Below are 22,354 nucleotides of genomic sequence, written 5' to 3' on the forward strand. Positions count from 1 at the left end.
AACCTAAATCTCGTACATTCCATAGATAGAACGTCTATGGATAGAACACAGCATTAACAGTGTATGATTCTCGCGATGGTTGGCTTATTAGCCGGCAGACACACGGGATGTTGGAATGGGATGATGAGAGAGCAGAACCAGAAACACACACACACACACACACACAAACACACACCGAGCAGAAACCGTTAACAACAAAAAACTGGAGGACGAGGCGAGACGGTAGGTTGCACGTGTGTCTGTGTGTGTGTGTTAGTCTTGTGTGTGTGTGTGTGTGTGTGTGTGTGTGTCTGTGCGTGACAAAAAAAGGGGGTTTGCCGTTTCTCTGCGTGACGTCACGAGTTTTCCTGAAAGTCAAAACAACCGTTGGCTGCGGTTAACGTCAGCGCCTCGGAAATCCGTTTAATGTGTTAGCTTTATTATTATTTCGGTCAACGCCTCGTTTTTACCTTTACTGCGGCGTGTGTTCATTAATTCACTCAGAAAAGAGGAGGAAAAAATAACCCGGGCGGTTAGTGGAGAGCAGGTGCACCGGGAAATACCACAACACCTGCAGCTACAGGTAATTGTTAGCTAGGCACACTTTAGTGACTGTAAACATCACATACACTCAGCCAAAGCTACTTAAATAATGTGTGTTTATTTCGTGTTAATGTAAGTTAGGTGGGGGCGTTACCGGGGGGTTGATGGGTGACTTGGAAATGATACTCAGTATTTCCTTGAAATGGGTTTAAAAAAAAGGTTTTCACAACACCCATAACGTCTGTCATGCTGCATGCAACATGCGTCAGTTTGTCATCTGCAGTGACGTAGATGATGCAGTGCTGGTGTATCAGAGGTGGGAGAAGTACTCAGATCTTGTACTTAAGTAAAAGTAGAAGTACCAGAGTGTAGAAATACTCAGTTACAAGTAAAAGTCATGCAATTCAAATGTTACTCAAGTAAAAGTACAAAAGTATTGGCATCAAAAAATAGTCAAAGTACTCAATATGCAAATTGGCCCATTTAAAAAAAAAAATATATTATATGTTTTTTGATTATTGTTATTGATGCATTAAGTGTTATTAAACCTCCTAAAGGTGCAGCTTTTAATTATATTGTATACTGCAGGGCAGCTTGTGAATTTACTCCAGGTGTAACTCAATTGTTATTTAAGTGTTGTCTGTATTTCACATCATTAAGACATTCTACAATGTACAGTAACTAAGTATAACAAATACATGTAGTGGAGTAGAAGTACAAAGTAGCAACAAATTGAAATACTCATGCAAAGTACAAGTCCTTCAAAATTGAACTTAAGTATAATACTTGATTAAATGTACTTAGTTACTTTACTGGTTTTGTTTGACCAGATAAAATGGGTTAAAATAGTTGTCATGTAGAACACCATGCTCTCTGCCATGCTGCATGAGTCATGCGTCAGTTTGCCATAACAGTGACGTAGAGAGGATGCAGTGCTGGTGTCTACAATTAGATTCAATTCAAATAGCTTTATTGGCATGACCATAACGACATACAGTATTGCCAAAGCTTTGTACAAGTACAACATCTATACATACATACATTACATGTTACTTATACAGATACATTTGGAATGCACTGTTATGTTCATAAACACAGCAAGAATAACATGCTTTCTTTACAAGGAAAACAATATCATTTTTTAACATGAACTTTTAGTGCATTTTAAAACATAATTTGGTTGAAAATACTTCTGTACTTGTGATCTTTTGAAGGCAGGACATTTAATTGGTTATTATTTGAATACTTCCTTTAACAGTGACTTTCTGTGTGATGTATGCAACTGTATATAATCCAAAAGTAATCAAATGTTTATGCTACAGAAGAGAGCTGAAAGAATGGTAAATAGTTCGGATGTTCTCAAACCAACCAACACACTGTCTATACATTTACTTTCGTCAAAATGCTTTGATATAGTTGATCTTAAAACTGCAAAGAAAATGCATGAACCACAAGTTGTTTAGCTTCTGCATTCAGACACTGTCTAGATTCAGAATTCCCATGAGCTTTTTTGTGTTTTTTACTTTTAAATGAATTCCTATTTATTTGTACTGCATTCTTTCTTTGCAAAATTGTAGTCAAAGATATATATATATACCGGTATATATATTTAGTTCACATCTTGTTTTGGTCTTATACTTTATGTACTTTACTTCTATGCAAGATGTGTTTTGGCTTATAGACAATCATTATATTTAAGATCTTAAAACTGTAGAAATGACAAAGACGTAATACATCCAGTGTTAATAGAGTGTAACACGAGGTCCTGCCTAATGATGGCTTTCCCTTTAGGAAGAAGCTTGTGGGCTCAATGATGCTGATGTCAGCTTGATTTGGCTTTGAAGAGGCTTGAGGTGAGATTAGGGGCTTTGAGGTATGCTGTCCTGACGTGGAGGCAATAGTAACTACAGGTATCTGATCTGACCTGAGCCCTCTTCTCTGTACATTCTTTGTACTTAAGATCCACACCACCCATTTTGAGCTTTATAGCCCATTTTTAGAGGTGTATCGAGACGGTTTCAGTTCTCAAAAACACCATTCATATTTGACGTATAGTTAACATGCACAGATTAGTTCTAATACTTAGTGTGCAAAGATATGTGCTATGCTGTTTAATGTTACAATGTTACAGGGACTGGGATGAATACAGATCCCACTGTTCTCATTACATAAAGATAATTATCTTTTTGACTCCCAATGGGTTAACTTGCTTTCATTATCGCATTGTATCGCACTATATTGAATCTATCCCCTGTATCATGATATCTTACCATCTTATCCCAAGTTTGTTCCAAAACACAGCCCTACCAATATCATGAAGTGTGTCGAGCCAATGATTAAAGCTAATGTTCAGAGATTGATTCTCAATCTACTCGGTTCAGTTCATGTCTACTCCGTCAGCTGTATTTACTGTAGGCCAAGGTTTTATTAAGAGGCAGTGACGCATTTCCAAGCAGTGATTTGTTATTGGTTTATTAATAGTTGGTTTACTGGTTTTCAAAGTTGTTTGGGAACACAGGAGCTCAGTCAACCGTGCCTTGTTGTTGAGCTCTAAAACGTGATATATTCAGATAAGAAATGGAGCTTCCAGATCTGCCAATACTTCTCCTCCTTTTCACCGACAGAACTGACCACTGACACTAATGCTGAGTGTATCAGAGTGACCACGGCTTGTAAACAGCACCGTTATGTTCATGCTTAATGTTTTAGTGTCGGAGCAGAATTTTGATTGTTTAACTTGTTCTACTTGCCATCCTTAGTTGCCTCGCAGTGCCTCTCGATACGTCTAGACTGATGTATCGGTGTGTGAGCTGACGGTCTGGTCCCTGCGCTCTCTTTCTCTCATTATTTCCTGAGTTTATTTTCTCAAGATCTCCCTCCTTGTCATTTTTTCATTTTTGTTGTTGCCACTGGAATGAAATATCATAAAGTAAATGTTGTCTGGACTGTGCTTCCCCTGGCATGGTGGGTACATCACAGCAGTTCATATCTCCATGGCAACAGCTGCTCTGGTGAAAAGGGGTTGCCACTGTCTGGACATGGTGCTCCTGTCGTCTCGTAAGGCATGAAGCGTTCGTTCCACTATAGTCTCGCTCTTAAAGCATAATCCAGAACTGTACAGTACCTTACAAATGATTCAATCCCTTTAAATGTACTGGGGCCCAGTATTATACAAATAAATCTCCTAGATCAGTGCTAATTTGTTTCGGCTAAGCGACATTTATCTTTAGATAACTGTACATACTTGATGTTTATTTCATTTGGATCACTGTGTACCAAATCACCCAAAAATCCTCAAACTCATGTCTTGGGTTCTCTTGGAGCAAATGAGTGGTTTTTCAGTTCAGGTTAATCTACTGTCAAAATCTCCTTCTTTTTGGTTTACTGAACCTTGCACCAGGGCTGGGGTTGAAGGAATCCAACCCTCTACTTCCAAATAACCCTGAGTAACCAAGCCCATCCTCTTGGCAACAAAGCAAAGACAAACAAATACTTCTTTCCCATAGAAGGGTACAGTAAGTGGAAAGTATCAGCCCTTGTGACCAAGATGTGTTGTACTACTCAGCAATTCTTTCGTCTGGTTTCAGATTGGTCACAATGATACTGCTGCCTCAACATAAAAAAAAGCTCTGTGTCACCTAGGGTGTGTGAGTGAGCATGCACGTCTCTCCCAGCCTCAGTTGTGACGCTGCAGTCCCTCCGGTGTCGGCAGCAGTGCAGACACTTGCCGTTCTGAATGCTGATTTCTTCTGGATGTCTACAACTGCAAGCCGCCGTCGTGCTGTTTTCCATTCAAGCTGAGCAGCGTAGTGTTGTAGCGCGTTGTGTAGTAGGGTGCATTCGAGGTGAGCGTGGCAGCTATGCAGCGAGAGGGGGAGAGGGGAAGGGGGGGAGAGGGGAAGGAGAGCGGGAGTGAGGCGACAGAGAGGTGCAGAGATTTGGGCAGAGAGAAAGAGAATGTGAGAGCATCCCTAACTGTTGCTATTTATAGCCGAGCTCTACTCCACAGTCCTGAGATGCTCTCCCACATATAGACAAACCAGCCTACACACACCAAATCATTTGACATGCAGAAACACAGCGAGCACAGAAAGGTAGACATTACTATCTGCTCATAAAAAGGTCTATGAATGAATGAGATCTCTGAGGGGTATTTGTATGGTGAAGAAGGTCAGCTATTGCTTCATCAAGAGCTCTGCAATCATTCATCCTGTTTATCAGAGAGAGAGAGTTAGCAATAGGAAGAGGAACTGGGGGTGGGAGCATGTGTCCTCACAATCACTTGTTTGTCTTGTCAGATTGTATGAAAGGGGAGAGAGGGAGCAGCAGAGGACGAGAAATATAAATCTTTCCTTTTTTCTTTCTCTTTTTTTGTTTTCTCCTTTCACTTCCTTCCAGGCTGAGTCACTACTGGTGAGGAGGAAGGTCTGGAGAGGAGGAGGAGGAGGAGGGGGAGAAGAAGAAGAAGAAGGCAGGGAGATAAGCAACAACAGGAAGGAAAGCGACACACACACAAACGTTACACACACACACCTCGTGTTTGTGTGTCTGAGAGGGAGACTGCGCGATCGAGAGGGTGAACAGGAAAGGAAGGGAGGGAGAGTGACGCGGAGGCTGGGAGAGCCGCCCCCCCCCTCCTCCTCCTCCTCTACTCCTCTCCCTCTCTCCTCCTCTCCTCTTCTCCTCCCCTCCTCCCTCCCTCTCTCTCTCTCTCTCTCTGTGGAGCAGGCGTGTAGCGGCATCACACTCGGCGTGAAGGAACCATGAGCGATGTCACCATCGTTAGAGAGGGATGGCTCCAAAAACGGGGTGAGTACATCCAGTACCTCTCTTCTTCTGCCTCTCGTCTAGACTGAGGGCCCAGCCGTGCCTGTCCACATGTGCCGGTGGGAGGATGTGAGTGTTTGCGATTGAGTGTGTGTGTGTGTGTTTGTGTGTGTGTGTGTGAGTGTGAGTGTGTGTGTGTGTGTGTGTGTGTGTGTGATTACATGGATGTCTGATGCTCTAGTGTACGAGTGTATATGCTTTTCCCCCCACAGGGATGTGTCTTTTTTACTACAAGCTTGGCCGGCTGTGTTTGTGTTAAGCCTCTGCGTGCTTCAGGCAGGTTGTGTCTGAAAAAGAGTGTGTGCATGTATTTGTATGCACAAGTGTGTGTGTGTGTGTGTGTGTGTGTGTGCAGTAAATAACATCTACAAGGGCTGTAGTCACACTGCTGATGCATAGTGTTCTGTCAGGCTAACAAGTCACTAGTCTGTGAAATCAAGTTAGTCATGTCTCTCTGAAGTATCACTTACCATAGTTGTGTTTTTGAAGTTGTGAATGGAGTCATATGACATGGGGTTAAAGGGTCATTGGGATGGAGTCGAGGGTGGTAAGGACAACACATCCTGTTCTCGACCAAACAAATAGGAAAAGGTTAAAGAACATTTGCAATAGTTAAAGAACGTGCAGCAAAGATGATACTCCCCTGTTCTTAAATATCTAGGCTTTCTGTTCATGTTAAATGATGGTGCTGCAACAGGTGAAACGTTATTTGTAGCGGGGTCAAACTGTCACAAAGGGATACACATACAGCAGCTCTGTGGTGACAGTAGAGCACTGTGGGACTTTAACATGATGTACATTGCCCCCAAAACCACATTTGCATGGGGGTATTGTCTGCTGGTGCTGATGCCTCCAGGCACAATGTATGTGAATGTGTGTGTTTTAGTGAGCGAGCCTCAGTGATAGAATAAGGGGGATTTCTAGACTTTTTGGCCAATGAGCATCATCCCCCTGACTATGTGATGGTGTCTAGGAATGTGTAACACAAACTGTTGCACAGGAAGTGACATAAATACATAACAGACAGCAGGCTTCTGGGTAATGTAGGCTAACACTATTGCCCAGCAGGAGAACAGGTTGGAAACCAGAGTGCTCAGAGTGGATGCTCTCTCACACTCACACACATAGTGCACACTCTGTATTGCTTGAAGTGGACGGGGGGATCTTCGTGTGTGGGTCTGTGTGCCAGCATGCCAGTGTGATGCTCAGACAGTCGTCTCTGCATATTAAGAGGAAGCATCCCCAGTCACGACTCAGCGCTACAGGTGTTCGTCAGTGTGTGAGAGAGGTAGAGAAAGAGGTAGTTGAGAAAGGAGGGGGGGTTTGTTTGTGTCAAGAATGTGTGTGTGTGTGTGTGTGTGTGTGTGTGTGTGTGTGTGTGTGTGTGTGTGTGTGTGTGTGTGTGTGTGTGTGTGTGTGTGTGTGTGTGTGTGTGTGTGTGTGTGTGTGTGTGTGTGTGTGTGTGTGTGTGTGTGTGTGTGTGTGGTGTGTGTGTGTGTGTGTGTGTGTGTGTGTGTGTGTGTGTGTGTGTGTGTGTGTGTGTGTGTGTGTGTGTGTGTGTGTGTGTGTGTGTGTGTGTGTGTGTGTGTGAATGCTGACTCACTGTCCAGGTCGTGATACAGCAAACACTGCAGTCAGTCTTTAGACAGCTTTTTGCTGAAAGGAGAGACGGAGAAAGGGGGTGAACCTTTTTGTAATTGTACGATAACATTTCGTTATTTTTGTGACTTTTGGAGAGTCCTACTTTCTAACACTGTCCTCAAACAATAGACAAAAGTTCAACAGAACTCTGTACTTCTTAGAAGGCTTTAAAATAAATAAATGATACAGATTGTGCCTGAGGAGTACCTTAGTTGAGTTACCTATTGTTTGTTTATAAAACCATGCAGTTTAGATGAATAGTGATGTATCCTTTTTTGCGTTAGTTATGGGATAAGTTGAGGTAATAAATAATCTTCTCTTTATGTACGCAGGTAAATGCTTGTCAGAACAGGTTGTGTTTTCTTATAATGAATCATTTTACGTTAGACTAATTGGTTACATACGATATGCCTCCAATATTCTGGTGCTGGAAAAAAAGTTATTTAACGATTCTTTGTTGTAAATAGTTTTTCTGCTCTCATTTCCACTCAAGCAGGTTTTTCTTAAAGTTAGCAGTCTGGTCAAGTATTTGGTAATACATTTTTACTAACTTTAGTAAGAATGATTATCATATTTATATCGACATTGTCGTATGTTTTATTCTAAGGGCAATACTTCTGGTTATCTGGCAGTTAAGGATTCATGATCGGCCCCTTTATCAAAGTTACAGCACACGTTTAGGTGTCGAAATATGCAGACGGGTTTTTTATGGTGTTGTTCTTTAACGAAATTACACCAAGTTCATCCTACCAAGGGCTGAGTTTATTTCACCGTTATTTGACCAGAATGAGTAATTCATAGTGAGTATGGTTGAGGTGTGTCACTGTCTATTTGATACTCTTTAACTTTGTTCTTTTTACTCTTATCTTTTGTGCTCTGGCTAATGGCTTCGGTAATAAAGTGGAATGATTGATTGATTGAAAGTGTTTCCTCGTTCAAAGCACACAGTATCGGTGATGAGTTCTTGCTCGTGAACCCTCATGGGGATGCTTGCCTCTGCATGTTTTATGAAGGGACTGACAGTGTGCATCTGTGAGTGTGTAGCTTTTGTTGGACAAGCCACTAACCATTAGAATAATTGGTCAAACATGACAGATGTGTACAGCACAATGTAACACGCTCTAGACTCAATGATCAATTTACACATGTCAGAGGATGCTGATCACTAGCAGCGGTGTGTATTTGCATTGTTTTCAATAAGCATGTCGTGCAGCACCAGCTTCAGGAGTATGTTAGACTGTCAGTAGGGAATATAACACAGAATGGAAAGGAAGTAATAGAGGCTTTTCTTACATCAATGATTTAAAGCGTTTAATGTGTTGAGAGCGATAAGAGATAAAACACAGAACCATCACGAATGAAATAAATTAGCATAAGAGAAGAAAAAATGAATGCATGTAACAAATATAATGGGTGTCTCTGTGAATTCTAAGCTTTCAGATCAGCACATCATCTTTGAGACAAACCTCAGGAACATCTTTTCAGAGTACAGTACACAGTGTCCTCAGATGACCGTGCCTCTCAGTACTCACATGCTCACTGCCATGGCGATGACTTTTCTTCCTCCTTTCATTAAACCAGAATGAGGTGTGCTTTCGGCTGCATCACTTCTTTATCTTTGGAGCTAATGAACAGTGGATAGATACATGTTGTACCAGAGTGATTATGGTATAAAGGAAAATATCAAATAGAGCTGCAACACATGATTATTTTCCAAATTAATAAACTATCAAATGTCAGGAAAATTGTGAACAAATTTCCATCCCAGATATTGCAATGTGAGGTTTTAAAATGTCTTGTTCGTCAGCCAAAGAACCCAAAGATATATGAACTATTATAAGGAGGAGGGGGCGGCTCTATTTAAAATATGATATGAAACAGAAATCCATATTTGAGAGACTGAAAACAGCATTGATTGCCATATTTGGAAATGAATTGTAAGGATCAATCGATTATAAAAATGGTACCAGATCTATATTTCTATGGATGAATCGTTGCAGATTTGCTTGAGAACATTCTGTTCTTAATGATAAAGACTGAGTGAAAGAGAAATCCAGGGCGCAGGTGTGAGCTACAGGTGTAGCCTTGGTCAACATTTGTCTTGTGTTCAATGTGTTATCTGGCAGTGAAAATCAGATGTGGCTCTCAGAACTCACAAGGCAGTTTTTTTTTTTTTTTAACTTCACTTCATTTCCGCCAGGCCAGGAGTTCAGCTTCTGTCGGCCCATGTGAGGCCACAGAGGTCACAGTCAGACGCTGTATTCGAGGAAACTGTTACCTCCACCAGCATCAGGGCAACAGATGGCCAGCAGCGAGGAGACACGGGGAGAACACCATCATATTTTCTGTTCTCCGGAAGTCTTTCTCTGTCTTCTTTCTGAATCATCTAAGATCAATGAGTCTTTGTTTACCTAGAGGGATTACGCTATCGTACCATTTGCACATAAGATGAAGTCAAGAGGAAGTTCCACATCCATTCACAATACACAGTATATTCTTAATTGAAGACAAATATTACTAAGCCTCTGTGCTTGAGTCTCAAGGCTTAGATAACAGATTGATGTCATATTCTGCAGTTCATTCTTTTGAAATAGTATGTTCAAGTGTTTTGTTCTTAAATTGCAGATAAATTACAAGTTTGGTTGTTGGTCACATCGATACTGACATGTATTATACATGTTGCAGTACCAAATTACAATGCTGCATCCTACCCATTAACTTCCATATTCTGCATGTCTTCCTGTTTGTTTGTTTTTTAAATCTCCACATTCCACTCTTGCTCCTTTTTATATGTGTGCATTGTTTGTTTGCATATCACATCTATCACATGCAGGATTGTGATTTAGTTTTGGGCTTTTCCACAATGGAAACAGTCGGGAAGATATTCAAAGTCTGACCTTATGAATATCCATGAGTGTCTGAATCTCTGCAAAGTAACACCTGCCCTTTTTTAAATATGATGTTCTCTCCTTTTCATCTCTACACTTTTAAGAACGTATGGGATGTACTGTATACGTTGGACTGCTGTTGTGGGGTTCATTGGGTGCAGTGCAGTCAGGCAGCCATCTTTGCTCAGTGAGTTCAGTGGGTTCAGTGTGCTGGAGGCTGGATCAGGTGGCAGTGCCAGATCCCTGATATCAATCACCAGCCGCCGCTGCTGCTGCCGCCACTGTCTGCTGTGTCGCCCTTCTCCTCTCCTCTTCCTCCTCTCCTCTTCCTCCTCCATCCTGCCTCTGCTGTAGAGCCTGTCAACACAACTCACCCCTTTTTATTGCAATTCACACTCTCTTTCCCTCTCGGTCTACGCATGTATCTCCTTCCATCTCCCTACTCTCCTCTCTCCATCCCCTCTGTTTCTCAAACCCTCATGTATATACAGGGCAATAACAGCCAGGCAGACAGTACAGGCTTTGTTATGAATGGCATCCTCTTGCACATCCGGAGGAAGTGTACGCTCCAGTGTGGCTTTACAAACTGTTTCCATTGTCCTCAGAATGACTCACTCTACACTGCAGAGAATGGCAGTCAGCCAGACAGTCAGACAGACAGCACAGCGCAAACAGACAGACTAGTCTGCAGACAAACAGCAGAGGAAAGACAGGCAGAGGGACGGATAGTTTGTGACAGATACAGACAGAACAGATGCAGACAACCCGCCCAATCAGAAGAGACCTGCAACCTGCAGGCACACACACACACAATGAAAGACAGACGGGTCACATACACAGACAGGCAGCAGAGAGAGGGTCACCTCTGTATTCAGTAGGAATATGATATTTTATTTTGAAAAATAATTGAGTACAAATTTAGATAATATCCTAGAAATAAAGTTTAAAAAAGTGATACTCTACCAGCAAGACTGTTTTATAGAAATGTGCACATCTTATCTGATACCATCGTTAATATATGCTGCTGAGAGAAGAATGTCCACTACAAGTGTCCTATGAGTTTTTTTTAATCGTTTATTTGAACCGGGACAGTGCACTGCACACCGATGAACACTTTAAAACAAAACAATGCTTACAAGCGTAAATGAGCCGGATTTTAGCTTTGAGCTCATTTCCATCCGCAGTCCCCTCACATACAACATACAAGAACATGACATTTATATACATAGCAAAAATCAATACATGACATGCAGAAAGAGCATGAGCAGCATACAAGCATTTACCACAGTACAATGTAGCAGCTATGGTATATAAAGTGCAAGATAAGATAAAAGAGCTACCTAAAGTGCAAGAGGAGATACCCCTGTGTTAAAGTGCATTTAGCAGCGATTACACGTCTGTTTGTTGCTCAACCATTCTGTTGTCCTTTAAAACTATTGAGAGTGGGACAATCCCGTGTCTCAGTCGGGAGGCTATTCCAGAGTGAGCTGCCTTTAATGGAGAGGATATTTTGTCCAAAAGTGGTCCGTCTGCGGTGGACTTCACAGTCTCCTCTGGTTTCTGACCTAGTGCAGTGTCCAGTGTGTTTTCTGTGGATGAAGGGAGGGGGGGGGGGGGCAGTCCATGTAAACATTTATAAAAAATAGAGGATAAAAGCAATTTAAGAGCACAGTACCAAACTGAACAGCGATGAGCAGCCTCTGTCTCCATCTTATCAGTCAGAGAAGGTGTGTGAATAGATGTAAATGTACATCTTTGACACCAAACTGCACTTTCACTATGTAGGCATAACTTGACTCCACATTAACTTGAATATTTCCAGTTGTATTGCTAATGTTGATTGTTATAGCTTTAAACTTTCAGATAAGTTCAGAAAAAAACAATTCTGTACCAATAATTGTGAAGCTGTCCGACTCTGCAAACGGAGTCAATAAGACCAGCGGTAAGTGATACAGTAGGAAGCATCCTGTACAACGGAGAGGGATTAATGGATGGGTGGGTGAATGAACTAATGTAGAGGGAGGCAGTCTCCTTGGATAAATGAATGAATGGATCAATGAATGGAGTGCTGATCACTGCAGAGGGAAACGTTGGATAGAGGAAGGAGGGGTTAATGGATTTGTTTGTAGCTCAGGAACATCTAAGTGCTGATCTAAAACATCTGATCCCAGTGTGGATGGAGACATCCACATATATTCAATTATACACCTTTTAAATTATCATTATTTAATCTAATCCGTTATCGCCTCACTGTAGTGTTCAAAGCATTTCAAATATTACCCTTCAGGGGTAGACATTAAGGGTACAATGTTGTTATCACTGGCCCCACCATTGTAACCACTGGCCCAAGAGCTTTCGTCCAAAAAAAAAATCGACTAATAATGAAGACAATAACACATTTGTTGCAATAGTAATTTATGCACTAACTACATTACTACTTGTACTACAGCATTTTAATCATCAGTTCTTCCTCATTTTCCTCAATTGTTCATATTTGGTTTATTAATATAATTATATTGTGGTCATTGTTAAAAAATGTCTGCTATTATCATTATTACGAGTATTGTTATTTGTATAATGCGCTTTCTGCCTTCCTGTCATTATCAGGACCTCGACACAAACTGATGAACCCAAATGCACGACCCAGAGACAAAGTCTTGAACATAAAGAAATGTATATTTATTTATACAGTTCAGGTAATCCCTCTTAACAGAGTAGGTGGTGGAAATAACAAAAAGTGCTCACAATGAGGAAAAAACTAGCATAACAAAAAGAGGACTTAATAAAAACTCAAGCCTAACAAAATAAACAAACATAACAAGAGAGAAAGCAATCCTTTCAGAGCTGAGGCTTGGCACGACCATTCAAGGAAACAAACAAGACGAACTGACACAGGACAGGGGAGAGACAGGACTATTTAAACATGAGGTGAGTGGGAACAGGTGGAAACAATCAGGGGCGGGGCAGACACTGATGATGGCGGGAAAACACACAAGGGGAGGAAGAAAACAGGGCCTGAAATGAAAGGTAAATACAAAATAAAATAGCCTAGATTAGAACCTTCATTATCCTAAACTGCCGGGACATTTCCCTATAGCGAATACCTTTATATGTTCTACTCTTCACTTACTTGTCAGCATAGGTCGGCATTGGTGTTCAGAGCCGACAGAAGACCTTGTTTATATTGGCATCATATTGAAGCCAACTCCATCGATCAAGCTGGCTGAAACTTTCTCTCCCTCTTCTTCTCATACTCCCTGTCACTCTCCTTTAACTCCTCCGGTGACATTCTTTTATTTGAAGATTGTTTTTTGTCCGGCGCTTGGCCGCTTACTGCTATTTGCTTTTCACCCAACAACGACAACCGCCTCACGAAACGCTATGTTGTAGAATTAATAAATGAAACAATTTAACAAAATTGCTAGTCAAAATACCAATACCACAGGACAATTTTTGTTTTTAAAACAATATTTTTAGTGGCCTGAGCGGGCAAGTGGAAAGTACGTTATGCTGTATAAATAGTGCTTCCGGGCCAGCGGGCCATTTATAATGTCGAGCCCTTCATTGGAACATACTCACACGCTTAACACATATTTACTCTATTAACTTGATTGTTATGATAAGGTCTTGACAAAAATCAATTAATATAATTTGAAAATGTTGGTAATAAATCACCATTTAAACTAAGCTTGTACGTATACATCTTTAACTGTTGCATCCCAAACACATTAAACAATGATTGAATAATAAGGATGTCTACGATTATTGATTTATTTCATTTTTTAACACCTGTTGCACATATGTTGTCGCAAATCTTACATATTTTCATTTCCTTTTATGAATATGACATAGTCAGATGTTGTTACAAGGAGGTTGTCTAAGGGCAAAGCCTCTTGGAATATCTTTAATTTCCTCACCATCTGGTTTCCATCCATCACTTTTCCATATGCAACCACTAACAGAGATTATACCAAAGGGGTAGAGTGCAGACGAACATCTTAAAGGTATTGTGGGCTGGTTAGAGGAGGCTTTGGGCTGATTAGAGCAGGCAGGTTAGGGTGGGTGGGGATTGCTTTGGCTGATCTAGGCCAACAGATTAGTGCCTAGTGGCCAACAGCTAATTTAAGTGTTAGCTGGCATGAGAAAGACTCCAAAGTGTGACCACTTGGTCTCTTATTGACACTTTTTTCTCTGGCGATCCAAGTCTTTACTGATCCATAACTTGTCCAATAGAGAAATTATACTTTTATGTTCTAGGAAATGTTATTGAGGACATGAGCTTGTTTCCATACAGTTGTTTATCCAATATCGGTACAATATATACAAACCTCTGACTTTTATTTATTCTACTATTTCACAATTAGACAGTTTACACATCCAAAAAACAAACGAAAATGAGTAGAAGCGGGAGGGCAGAAAGCATGGCTTATACAGAGGTAGCCCTCCCGCTAGTCATCCTGTTGCAGGATAAAGTAAAAAAAGATAATTCTGTAATGAAATACTTACACAGATAAACAAAATCTATATATACATACACATACATAAACGTATGTACACATATACACATATACCCATTTCCAGGTTTTTTTATTAAATAGTAAAACTGCACACTTATGTTTTATATTATTTTAGGCTGACAACTGGGCATCAAGTGTCGCTTACCAACGTTGGCAGAATGATCGCCATTACAGAATGACTTTCTGATTTAAATGATCAATGCATACACAGTTTTTGCTATATAGGCAAGGCAAGGCAAGTTTATTTATATAGCACTTTTCAACACAAGGCAATTCAAAGTGCTTTACAAAAAATGAAAGACATTAACCGCAGGTTTCTGGGAGTTTGTTCCAGATATTTGGAGCATAATAGCTGAACGCTGCTTTACCATGTTTAGTTCTGACTCTGGGGACAGAAAGCTGACCAGTCCCTGAAGACCTGAGAGATCTGGATGGTTCATAATTTAGCAGGAGGTCAGAAATGTATTTTGGGCCTAAACCATTCAGTGCTTTATAAACCAGCAGCAGTATTTTGAAATCTATTCTTTGACACACAGGAAGCCAGTGTAAAGACTTCAGAACAGGAGTGATGTGATCCACTTTCTTAATGTTAATATACATTAAGTGGCTACTTTATTGGGTACAGCAGTATAATCTAGCAGAATTCATTACAACTGTTGGGCCAGAAAGGGCTTTTATGATGTCTATAATGTTTGTTTGGACACTGACTGAGGTGTTCATTTAATTTGATGTGAGTATTGATGTCATAGTTAGCCGTGGTGTTGCATTATATTAAGAGGTGTTTCTAATATTCTGCACCCCTCATAGGGATGACCAAAGAAAATAAATATGTACATTATTAACTTTAATGTTACATTTATGGCAGAGCTTTTGCATTAAATTGCCTTTGATTGTACAGTTTACCTAATAAAGTGTAACAATTCAAATGTTCCTAAAAAAACAACTCTGTTTTCTAACTTTTTGGCCCATAATGCAGTTTTTCTGTGCTGGAGTTACTCTGTGGGTTCCTCCGTGATGCTGCTCGTGTGAGTTTTAATTACAGTCTTAATTTAACTGTTCAACTTCTTAACCAAACAGACGATTGTCTGAGTCTGGTAAAGTGTTTGTTTCTTGTCCTTTTTGGCGCAGGAGAAATGGTAACGGGGCAATCACTCTGCCCATTATAGTGGACAGTGGTCTGGTTGCCAAGGGAAACTGGACACCCATTGTTGCTCTGAAACATCAGTTACATCCTTGATGTATTTCCTCCTCTTCAGTGTACTTCTGTGGCACAAAGCTCTGCGATTTTTTATTTGTAAAACAGAGCATCTGTTCCAGAGAGCTTTCGTACAGAAGCTTAAGGGGAGACCATGAAGGCAGCAGCTGTGTGAGGATACTGCAGGCAGCTGGGATTTAACTTAGTGTTTCTGAATTGATGACCCAGTCTGATGGCTGTTCGATAAGACAGTGATCACTTATGTAAAGGAGAACCACTTACTCAAGTTTCCAGTAAGCCCCGTCCTCGCACTGTTAGTCTTGTGTACGAGACAACACATACCAACACTACTTTGATTGCTTAATTTCTATAGAGAAATATATTTAATTTCATGGATCATTTATGTACATCAGATCCAGTGAAATATGAAGGCTTTTAAAACATGCCTTAAGACGCAGTAATGTTAAATAAATGTTGCGAGTAGTTGCACACATTTATATGCAAAATTAAAAAGATGTATTTTAAAGTATAAGCCCCTCTGTCCAATAAAATGTGTTTGCATTTATATATTATTCAAGTATGTTCTTTTTTTAATACAGTACAGTTCACCAGATCTCCAAACTTCATTGCATGTGACTTTAAAACCTGTTTGCACGTTTAAAAAAACCCAAACATTGTCTGTTATCCTGATGGCTCATTACAGATGTGACAAAGGCACAGTGACATTTGTATTCTGTGACAACCTCTTGACACCTCTTTTCATTTGGATTCTGTTGGTACATATATACAGCAGGGACACCTTTGAGGGTTCAGTTTGAGTTTGCTCCCGTTATGGCTGACTTATAGTTGAGCTGCATGCTGATGTCACAGTGGCCAGGATAAAGGGACAGTCAGTCTATTTATATCTTCCCACCTATAATCTGTCACTGACAGGATTAACTAAGGCACTAGCTTCATCCTGCTGCGCCTCAAACACACACTGTAAATGAGAGTCATGAATAAATACACGCTCTCACAAAGATGTACAGTGTGTGTGCAGCACATTCAAGATATGCATTCAAAGTGTGTTTTTAAAAATATAACAAGATACTTAAAGGATAAACATGTGTTTTTACCCAATCGGAAAATGTGACACTATGTAACCATGCTTCTTTTACAATATGTGAATATAAGTGCTTGAATGCACCTCACTTGTGTTGAAAGCATCGTTCACAGAGTCTCAGTGAGTTAGCCTGATTAAAAATAGAGAGGAAGAAGAGACCAAACAGTGACAGAATTTTTTTCATCTTCCCTCAGCATTCTCCGTCTCTGGTTGCCAATCTCCAGTCATTAATTAGCTGTCCATGACAAAATTCCCAGTTCCCAATGTGACACTAGTGTAGAGCAGCGGAGGGCAGTGGTAATCATGTCAGCGAGGCTTGGCTCAATGTTCTGAGGGGGCTAAATCTCCCCCATATGGTCAACTGGCTGGGGCCCGCACCTCACCAAACTCTCATTAAACTAGTGCTTAATATACCAAGGAAAGACACACACACACACACACACACACACACACACACACACACACACACACACACACACACACTAATGCATACGCTCAGCTGTAAGAACCAAATCAAGACATCTGACAAGGGACTGGGCACAAAGGGACAAAGGGACGACAAGGAGGTGGTGTTTGTTCCTGTGTGTGTACATGTTGTGTGTGTGTCTGTGTTTTGAGAGACTGGTGCCGTTCAATTGTTGACTTGCCATCTGTCATCAAGAAAAGAGTTCTATCTTTGTTTTGGTGTGTGTGCATACAGAGGAAAGATGAGACGGAAAGGAAGGAAAGAAACGGTCAGAAAGGTGCAGATGTCTCACAGCATAGCGGCTGGAACGTGAGGTTCAATGCCAGACGGCTGTATGAGAGGAGCTGGAGGGGGAGAACACAGAAGAAAAGATGATGAACATCTGCCATATTCAGATATTGCTCTGTGGTTTGAGTGTTTCTAAACAATATCTGGAGTTTCAATAGACCTGGGAACCGTCCTGCTCATTAATTATCCTGCAGGGCTAAGCAGTAAGGTTTAGAAAACTCCAAACTCATTTAGGATTTCACATATATCTTTCTCACCAATGATGCAGAGGCTGAGGGTCTTTTGGATCTTAAGGAGGTACCATGTGTAACTGTTTGTTATTGGTGCAGTGCCAATTTAGTAAAATGTCTTGGAAAATACCCAACAAAAAGTATTCAGAAAAATCATTACTGAGAATGTTTTAGTGATATTCATAAAATAGAGATTTTACTTTGTAGTTAAGCAGATTTGGAATCAACATTTTCAAAGCAGGATGTCGTTCAACTGACTGCTGCACTTTAACGGTTAATAGTTATAAGCATCTCAGTGTCCTTGATTAGAGTCCATAATAATTATAGTGGTCTTTACTGAAGCTTACCTCCTATATGAACAGTGGTCCATTCATTTCCCTCTCATTAGTGCTTAACATCATAATGGATTGGATGGAATATTGAAAGTTATACAACTCTCAATGGACAATAAGAAATGTAATACATTGTTTACATTTTCCAGAATATTCAAGCAGATTTAAATAATAATACTTAATAAAAATAATACAGTTCAATATAAATATAGTATTTTAACAACACATTTGAATTTGTATGCAAGTGTGTTGTCATCTTTGTCTGTTTTGAATTGTCTCAGAGCTTTGAGGGCCTGATGCCGGCCAGCTGAGGTGGACACGTTGTCAAAAACAGCCTCTTAGACAAACAGACGTTACAACATGACAAACACCAGCCCTCAGGGAGGAACAGAGGAGTGTTTAGGATGGACTGACAGCTCAGAGTGTGACAGACAGGCAAGCCACTCACTAATTGCTATCAAACAGTGATTTTGTAAGTCCAAACTCTATAATAGTTCATGAAGTTAAGCTGTTTATAACAAGAAAACAGCATATTTTTAACAAAAGTCACATGGGTTTACAGGTAGGTGTTTTATTGGACAGTGTTTTGGTCAACTGTCTTCATGAGCCATCAGGGACTTTTAGCAGCAGATGAGCCAAAACAAATCTGTAACTCAGGCATTTCAGTTACGCACGATGGAGCATGACTGATTGTGAGGGAGTCGGATGAGGCTGTGTTTTGCCCCTGCTTTATTTTGTAATGTTCTTTACAAGCATGATTAACTGCAGCTTATCACATCTCTTCATATTCATTAATGGTTATTCATCCAGATATAACCATGGTTTTTACCAGTTTGCCCCCTAACAAACCTTATGCTTTGAATCACCTGACATCGAGAACAGAGGTCTGAAACTGTGGTTACTTATTGGCATCGCTCACCACTGGGGATGCCATGGTGAGTAAACAAGGTAATAAACTTGCAACAACAACCGATTACACCAGATATTTTACTAGAACAAATATTTGTTGATGTTTTTGTTTTTTGGATAAGAGTAGGCAAAAATGAACTAAATTGGTTTTATTTCTATATCTTTTTCTATTTACATTGGAGCGGAATGTGGTCAAGAAATACAATCGGTGTATTCTCCACAGGTGACACATACCCAGCAAGCCAAGTCCAAAAAAACTCAAATTGATTGAAAGTGATTGGACCCTGATGGAAAGACAGACAGACAGACAACAAGACAGACAGGTAGGCTGGCACGACAGAGGGTAGTGCAGAGAACAGCAGTTACTGAGGTGGAGAGCACTTACTGTCGGCCCTTCAGTGAAACACATGAATGAAACCTTTAGAATGAGGCAGGGCTGGGCTGGTGTGTGTGTGTGTGTGTTTGTGTGTGAATGTGTGTGCGTGTGTGTGTATGGTATTTGGGGCAAGGGGGTGCACTCAACAGTAGTTGGGGGGGGGTATAGTACTCGATTGTTTACTCATGCCTGCTGGGCTGGGCTATTGTGGTGTGTGTGTGTGTGTGTGTGTGTGTATAAGTTTACAGGCAGACAGGGAGACGTTCACCACAATGCTCTCTGCTGCTCTTGGAAAGGAGGAGGGGGCTTTACAAAAGACCAGTGGGGTCTTATGTGGTCCACACACACACGCACACACACACACACACACACACACACACACACACACACACACACACACAGAGACGTAACACCAGCTGCTGCCCACAGCCCCAGCCCAGCATTTCTGAATTAATAATACAGAGCCAACCACTCTGGAATAATAGTGATGCACACACACACACACACACACACACACACACACACACACTCACACACACACACACACACATGCACAAATGCTTTGCACCTGTTCACCACTGCTCAACTGGTCAGGGTAGGGCTGGTTAAGGTCTCTTGTGTGCACACACACACACACACATACACACACACACACACACACACACACACACACACACACACACACACACACACACACACACACACACACACACTGTCTGTTGTAGGCAACAGTTAGACAGCTGTGTCTGTCTGCTGACCCTCCCTTCCTTGTTCTGATAGGCAGTTCATTGACTGATTGGTCCAGCTGCCTGTCTCTACTCCTGTGATTGGATGGTTTTACCTCCAATGACACAATACCACAGAATAAGAATTTGAATATGAATGTCACATCTAAATGGGAACCTCAAAGAAACACACCCCTCTGTGATTATAAGTGCACAATTATGAATAAGGATTACTGAATGAAAAAATTAGCTTAATGACTGGTCAAGTCGACTTATCAATCAGTCCATTGACAGAAACGTAATTTGTTAACTATTTTTATAATTAGTTAATAATAAAAAATCTTTCATGCAAAACACACACAATGTTGTTTTTAGCCTCTCAAACTTTGAGTATTCCCATTTTTCTCTGTTTCAAAGCGTTTTAAACTGATTATGTTCGACACTTAAAGACACCATGGGCTTTTTCAAGCTGGAATTGACATTTTCCCCAATTTCTGATCAAATGCTTATGCTAAACTAATTGTCTGACTAATTGATAATATAAATAACTGTTAGTTGCAGCCTTAGTCGGGTTATTTGTAGCATCAACATCATGGTAGTCATGTCGTGATAGTATTAACAGACAAGGATATCGTATATTTCTATACAGACACAATTTTGGAAATAAACTTCTAATGTCCATACCATAATCAATGATACAGAGACACAATGCAACCCGAAGAGAGGACAGAGCGAGGCAATATACCAGCAATCAGTACAATTAGATTAGCCCGCTCATTGGCTGTGTGTGCTTTTCCTAATCACATTGGATCCACTGCATTCAGAACACAAGCAGCATGGCATTCCTAATGTCATTGGGTGTTGAATGCAAAGGCTTTTTGTAATGCTTAGCTTAGGTTGTATTTTTTACCTTCTTACTAGAACATACTAGAACACATCCAAGCAGATCCGTCTTTGTGTTTTAAATGGCATTTTACGCTTTAGTTTGTGTCTTTTCATGTGTATGTGGGAGGGTGAATGTGTGTGGAATAGACCATCTAACTGAGCTGTGTTTAATATTTTTCATAAGACACATTATGATCTAGACATAGACCTGAGTTTGCCCTGTTTTTTTAATGGTAATAATAGCGTTATATAAATGCTTCCTACTGTATGGCTACAGTGTGCCATGACTTTAACTGTACCATCTCATTTCCTTAGCACAAAGGACAGGACTTCCCCGTTTGTTACATTCCTTTTTCACTTTATATTCTTGTGGTTAATGCGATCACAGCTCTGCTCTTAGACTGTAACAAACTAAGTATGAATGACGACCTACAGTGCAGGAAGTCATACTGTGCCCAGGTGTGTCTCCTGTCACTAATGATCCTGCTTCACAGGACAGACCGCCGCAAACAGAAGAGCACAGAGCGGGGCAGAGGGGCTATCGTTAAGAACCCCTTTGAATTACAACATTAAGGACTTTTCTTTCTAAATGTCGACAGTCTCATTGGGTTTTGTCTTTCTTTCTTGGAACACAAGAAAATAGATTTAGTGTTTAAACAAGAACTCAATCTGCATGATATTAATCGCTTTAAAGAGGGTTTTGGCAAATAGTTGCTCTAAATGACTCAATAATGTAAATCAAACCTTAAGTGTATCAGTAGACATCTAATTCTGTATCGCTGTAACAAATATGACATTGGTGGGGCAGGCTGACCTGACTTCCCAGATGTTAACAGTACAATATCTTAAGCTATTCAAAAGTAGTATACTCCTATATTTTGTAGGGAAAGAGCACATCTCTGGCCAGCTGTGTCTCATAATAGTTATAATAATAATAGTAATAGGCATAATAGTTAAAGTGGTTAGGGGGTTACCAGCTGATCCAAGATTGGTCCTATATGTTACATGATTTTGTATGTTATGCCTAGCTTTAGTACTACCTTGTGTGTTTTTATTATAAGAAATAGCTGTGTTCTCTTTCAGTAAGTAATGTCACAGAAACTGCAAAACCTGCTGGACTTTTATAATTTGAAAATATGCTGAGGATAATTATATTTTTGTGACAGAAAACAAAAAATAAAGACAAAACAATTATCGTTGTTGTAGTAATACACAGCATGTAAAGCGACAGAGTAGTTACAGTAAGTGATTAAGACAGTAAGCTTGGAGTTGCTGTAGCTTAGTGACCTTCACAAACCCACTGTGTGTTTCTACATATGTGTGTGGGTGTGGGGGGGGGTAGAGAATGGTGGGGGTGGTAGCTGGGTAGCTACAGCCTCCTGTCTGGCACAGGTGGTGTTGAGCAGCAGCCTTCTAGCTAAGATGCTAATATGCTAACACTGCACTAATCC

The 22,354-nt window shown here is 40.5% G+C and overlaps 1 protein-coding gene across 1 annotated transcript in view; it reads left to right on the plus strand.

Annotated features, from left to right (window-relative positions):
* The first annotated feature begins 335 nt into the window (after nucleotides 1–335).
* Nucleotides 336–22,354, plus strand: part of akt3a (v-akt murine thymoma viral oncogene homolog 3a) — a 55,674-nt gene continuing 33,655 nt past the window's right edge. Inside the window, 2 exon segments of the mRNA XM_034237739.1 lie at nucleotides 336–562; nucleotides 4,921–5,331. Coding sequence (XP_034093630.1) covers nucleotides 5,286–5,331 — 46 coding nt within the window. The 5' untranslated portion in view covers nucleotides 336–562; nucleotides 4,921–5,285.

This window comes from Gymnodraco acuticeps, unplaced genomic scaffold (assembly GCF_902827175.1).
Source record: "Gymnodraco acuticeps unplaced genomic scaffold, fGymAcu1.1, whole genome shotgun sequence".
In the NCBI taxonomy this organism is placed as follows: domain Eukaryota; kingdom Metazoa; phylum Chordata; class Actinopteri; order Perciformes; family Bathydraconidae; genus Gymnodraco; species Gymnodraco acuticeps.